Source organism: Pterocles gutturalis, unplaced genomic scaffold, assembly GCF_000699245.1.
Source record: "Pterocles gutturalis isolate BGI_N339 unplaced genomic scaffold, ASM69924v1 scaffold14923, whole genome shotgun sequence".
Classification (NCBI taxonomy): Eukaryota; Metazoa; Chordata; class Aves; order Pterocliformes; family Pteroclidae; genus Pterocles; species Pterocles gutturalis.
The window spans coordinates 11440-15880 of record NW_010120814.1 but is presented as its reverse complement, the minus strand read 5'-3'; the positions used below and the strand labels follow the sequence as shown (position 1 = coordinate 15880).

The 4441-nt window shown below is 46.1% G+C and overlaps 1 protein-coding gene across 1 annotated transcript in view; it reads left to right on the top strand.

Moving 5' to 3' along the window:
• The window catches only part of ANXA13 (annexin A13), a 25796-nt gene that overhangs the window by 20608 nt on the left and 747 nt on the right, over positions 1-4441 (top strand). Inside the window, exons 7-10 of the mRNA XM_010077036.1 lie at positions 356-424; positions 626-727; positions 2598-2673; positions 3519-3631. Of these exons, the coding sequence (XP_010075338.1) occupies positions 356-424; positions 626-727; positions 2598-2673; positions 3519-3631 (360 nt within the window). The remainder of the gene's footprint in view (positions 1-355; positions 425-625; positions 728-2597; positions 2674-3518; positions 3632-4441) is intronic.

Sequence of the window (4441 nt, the reverse complement as noted above, 5' to 3'; positions counted from 1 at the left end):
GCAGGGAGGGTCTAACGCAGTGGAGCTGCCTCACCCCCATGGTCCCGTCCTGCTCCAGAGGCCTCAGAGCTGCAGCCTCGCCAGGGTCCCAGCACACAGCAAATGAAACTGGGAGATAACCCTAGCAAACAGGCTGCGCCTCTGAAGCCAGGAAAGCCAGGGGCTGTGGTTAGTGTGAACAGAGGGTTCTAAACTGTCCCACCGAGTGCCACCGTGCCCGTCACCAGGCCTTGTCACCAGGTGGCAGCAAAACTACAACCAAAATATCTGTGAGGGCTGCGACGTCTTCCCTTCGGCTACAAAATGTAACCCGCGCTTTGTCTGGTTTTTTTTACTGTCGTGTCCTTTCCTGTAGGCAAACCGAGATGAGACCCAAGTGGTCAATGTGGAGCTCGCTGAGCAAGATGCCACAGATCTGTACAAAGTAAGTGCCAGGGTGGAAAAATCCCCGTTTGCCCCGTGCTGCGCAGACAGGGCTGCCCCGGGGGTGGCTGAACACCCCAGGTATGGGGGCAATGGCAGGGCAAGGAGATGGGCGAGGGGGGCACAGGCTGGAGCTTGGCTGACTTTTTGTCTCTACTGTGGATAAACAAGCGCTTCAGAAAAATAATGTGCAATCTTTAAGGCAGGAGAAGGCCGATGGGGAACAGAGGAGCTGGCTTTCAATACGGTCTTAGCAAAGAGAAGCTATAGTCAGCTGAGAGCTACTTTTCAAGCCTATGAAAAGGTGAGTTATCCTCTTCTGCAGTGTGGGTTGCATAGGGCCTGACATGTAGTTTGCAGACCCTACAACAACATGTAGAGCAGGCGATCCTTTCTTTGCCATTTTAAAACTTCTTGAATGCTTTAAGAATCTTGGAAAATATTTTTATACAACTGGATCCTAATCTTATGGAAACGGGGGATAAAAGCTGTATCTTCTGCTGGTGAAGAACCTATTCCCCTTCGTAGCCTACACAACATCCAAGCCAGATAAATGTCAGGATGTAATTTCCTTCCCATAGCTGCACAACGGTGGCTGTCTCCACTCCTGCAGGAGGACCAGCAAAGGGACAGGTTCACCAACTCCTGTCCTGAAGCAGGGCTTTGCTTTTCTGGTCTTTTCCTCTCCTTCTCCAAAGCAGAGCCTGGCAAGGTCTCTCCTGATCCCCCTGCTTCACATGCGCATATTGGCTGGGCAGAGGCACATCTCCAGCCTCTTCCTCCCTGCCCACAGTGGGCAGACAGCCTGTGCAGGTACTTTATACATGCTCCTCCGTCTCCAAGCGTAAGGCAAAGTAGGCAGCAGGATCCCAGCTGTCTGGTACTTCTCCCTGGGTCACCCACCGGGGACACTGTACTCATGCCTTGGCCTAGAACTTACCTCTGCTGAGACCTCTCACCTGTGAAAGTCAAAGCAATGGGAGATCCAAGGTCATTCTCCTGGCAGCAACCTCCAGCCTCTGGCTCATTCATAGTCCTGAACTTCCCTAGGATGACTCTCATCAGAAAACTGTAACCCTAAGCACTGAGGATGAAAAAGAACTCCAGTCAAGGCCATATTTCAGTGTCAGCACAATAAGGAACCCATAGTTGGAAAAAAGTTTGCAGCTTAATCCAAGTTTTGGTTTGTTGCTGGCAGGAGAACAAAACCAGTCACTAACTGATACTCTCTCGCTTGGAATGGCCCAAACCTTGGGGGTTCAATTAAATTCTCCGATAGCCAAGCTACCTTGGCTTTTTCATTCCTAAAGCCAAGCAGATCAGGTTGCCCAAACCGATCCACCACATCCTGCCTGGCTGTATTTGAAGCAGAAGTGAGCCAAGATTAGAGCCATGCAAACATCAGTCCTTCTCTTCATTTGGAAAGATAAATAGGGCCAGATCTAAACCAAGATGAGGGTTTGCAGAACTTAAACCCAAATCCTCAGAAGGTACCCCTTCTCGTCTTGTACCTGTGGTCTCACAGCTCTGACCTAAAACTCCATAAGAGTCTTGAATCATGCAGGGCCATCCTGAAAGGCAAAACAGAGCAAAGTAAAAGGCTTTGAGGCTCACAAAGTTCACAAAAGTCAGGATAAACTCTGTTTTGAAGTGGCAGTCTGTTTTTCCCCTTTATTACAGAGTAATAAAAAAACTTGGGAACAACTGCAGTGCTTGTAAACTTTCCCTGGGAAGCCAAAGACGATAACTAACAAAACTTCATAGAGCTGGTAAAGCTCCAAAGATTATCTTATTTGTGTGGGAGCCATCCAGAGCCTTTGATAGACAAGTCAGAGGAAGCTTGAACAGTTTCTCCTGACTTGGGGTCACTCAAGAAAAACCTGAAGCTTCTTTGTCCTAGAAACCCTCAGATATATGTGACAGATTTAGGTTGTCTGTCTCTTAACCGTTGTGCCTTACCTGGTCACATAGATCTTCTTCTCTTGGTGCCAGTGGATCTGTGAGCACTTACACCAGAGGAGAACTTCATTTGCCCTTGAGTTAGTTCCTTGGAAAGGCTTTAAAGGATCTGGATTGTCCTTTTGCCATTCGATCCTAAATCTGATGCTGGTTTTATGGCAATGGGGTGACGTACAGACAGCGGCTCTGATGGCTCCTTTTTGTTGTCCTCTTAGGTGTGTGGGAAGGACATAGAAGAATCCATTAAAAGTGAAACATCTGGAGACCTGGAGAAGGCTTATCTCACTCTTGGTAAAAAAAAAAAAAAAAAGATGTCAAGAGCTTTATTTTTTAGTTCTTGCCATCATCTGACACTGGTTGTTGGGGGTCTGTGTACAGCCTGGTGACAGCCATCAAGATAGCCCTAAACTGAGCTGACATATCTGCCGGGAAAAGAAGAGCCAGTTTTTGGTAGCAGTTTGAATCCCTTGGTTTTAGAAATAAAACTTCCTAGACACAGCTCCTCTCCATGCAGCTAAATTATTTGCCCTCTAACACAGAGTGGCCACCTCCAAGCTTCTCCTGATGTTGTGTCTGTTCATAACTTCCGGCAGATGCCTGGGCATCATTGGAAGTGTGTTGCCAGCTACTACAAAAATGTACAGGGTCCTCAACAGGAATTTATCACTGGAGATGACTGTGACCAGTATTTAAACTTGTGCCCTGGCTCTGGTTAGCTTACTGGTATTGCTGTTTCCTGTCTGGATCTGGGCTCTCTCAAATCTTGCCCCTGAGAGTTGCAGAGTGAGCAGCTACCCCAAGAATAGATGGGCAAGAGGAACTCAAGAGGGCCAAATGCTTGCTCTCATTAATTTCATTTTCACTGGGGGATGGCAGAGTACTCAGTGCTGATCATTTCACTGTGTAACATGCTTTCCTCGTGTAGAAACATATGTCCCCATTCAGACTCCAAGACTTCTCCTTGCATACTGATAGCGGACCAGTGACAGAATTAAAGCCTTACCAGCTCATTTGTCTGTCTGAGCATAAACCCTAGAGTTCCCTTTGTTTCCTCCTTATTTATTTCCTTCTCATTGAAGGTGTATCACAAAGTGTAAATATACAAGCAGAATGAAGCCTCTCACTATTTTCCCTAGTCAGCTGTGCCAAAGACCACCCAGGTTACTTCGCTACACTTCTGTACAACTCGATGAAAGGAGCTGGGACTGATGAAAAGACCTTGATTCGCATCCTTGTGACCAGGGCCGAGGTAGGGTGACCTGTAATACCTCACATCAGCTCTGGGAGAAATACACATGTACAGGGTATGGAGTGAGTCCTGGTAGATCATGTGCTCAGTCAACTGATTTCAGCCTAATGATATCAGTGGTTACACTCTGTTTTTGCACCCAGGAAACTCTAATTTTGATATTGCATCTACTTCTCTTTTAAAAAGAACTAAACAAGAAAGCATGCAGGCAATTTCAAGTAGAGTCAACTGTACCTGGTTAAAACTACCCCATGGGGAGGTCTGGACCCAATAGGATGTTAAAAGTAAATTCCTAGTTAAGTAATGATAAAGCAGCAGTTCCCAAATTGAGAATTGCTTATAAACATATGTTGCCAATTCTCTCTGATTCCAGCTGGGAAAAAACAGATGGGGAGGAGGGAAGAAAAATAGAGCCAAAGGAGATAATTGTCTTTTTAAAAAGCACAAAACTGCACAAGACATTTGAGATCTTAAACAGTCTTTAAGTCTTCCTTCCTTGTAAGTTGTGTAGGTTGTAACTGCAAGGCTGTTTCAGTCTTGACATAGAGGAGGGGTCGTTCACAGGGACAAGGAGAGCATATTTCTCAATGATCATCAGTGTGAGAAATTAGTCTCTGGGGTAGTCTGTCTGTTAAGACACAGTCCACATGATAACATTTAAAACCCCAGTGATAAAGATCAGAACCATGCCATGGGTGCCTTTTCACAGGAAAGCTCAATACAAGGCATTTAATTCTCTGGCTGTAGTAACCAGACAATTACTTCAGTGGGTGGAACAAAACTCTCTTTTAGCCATACTCCTGGAAGTTC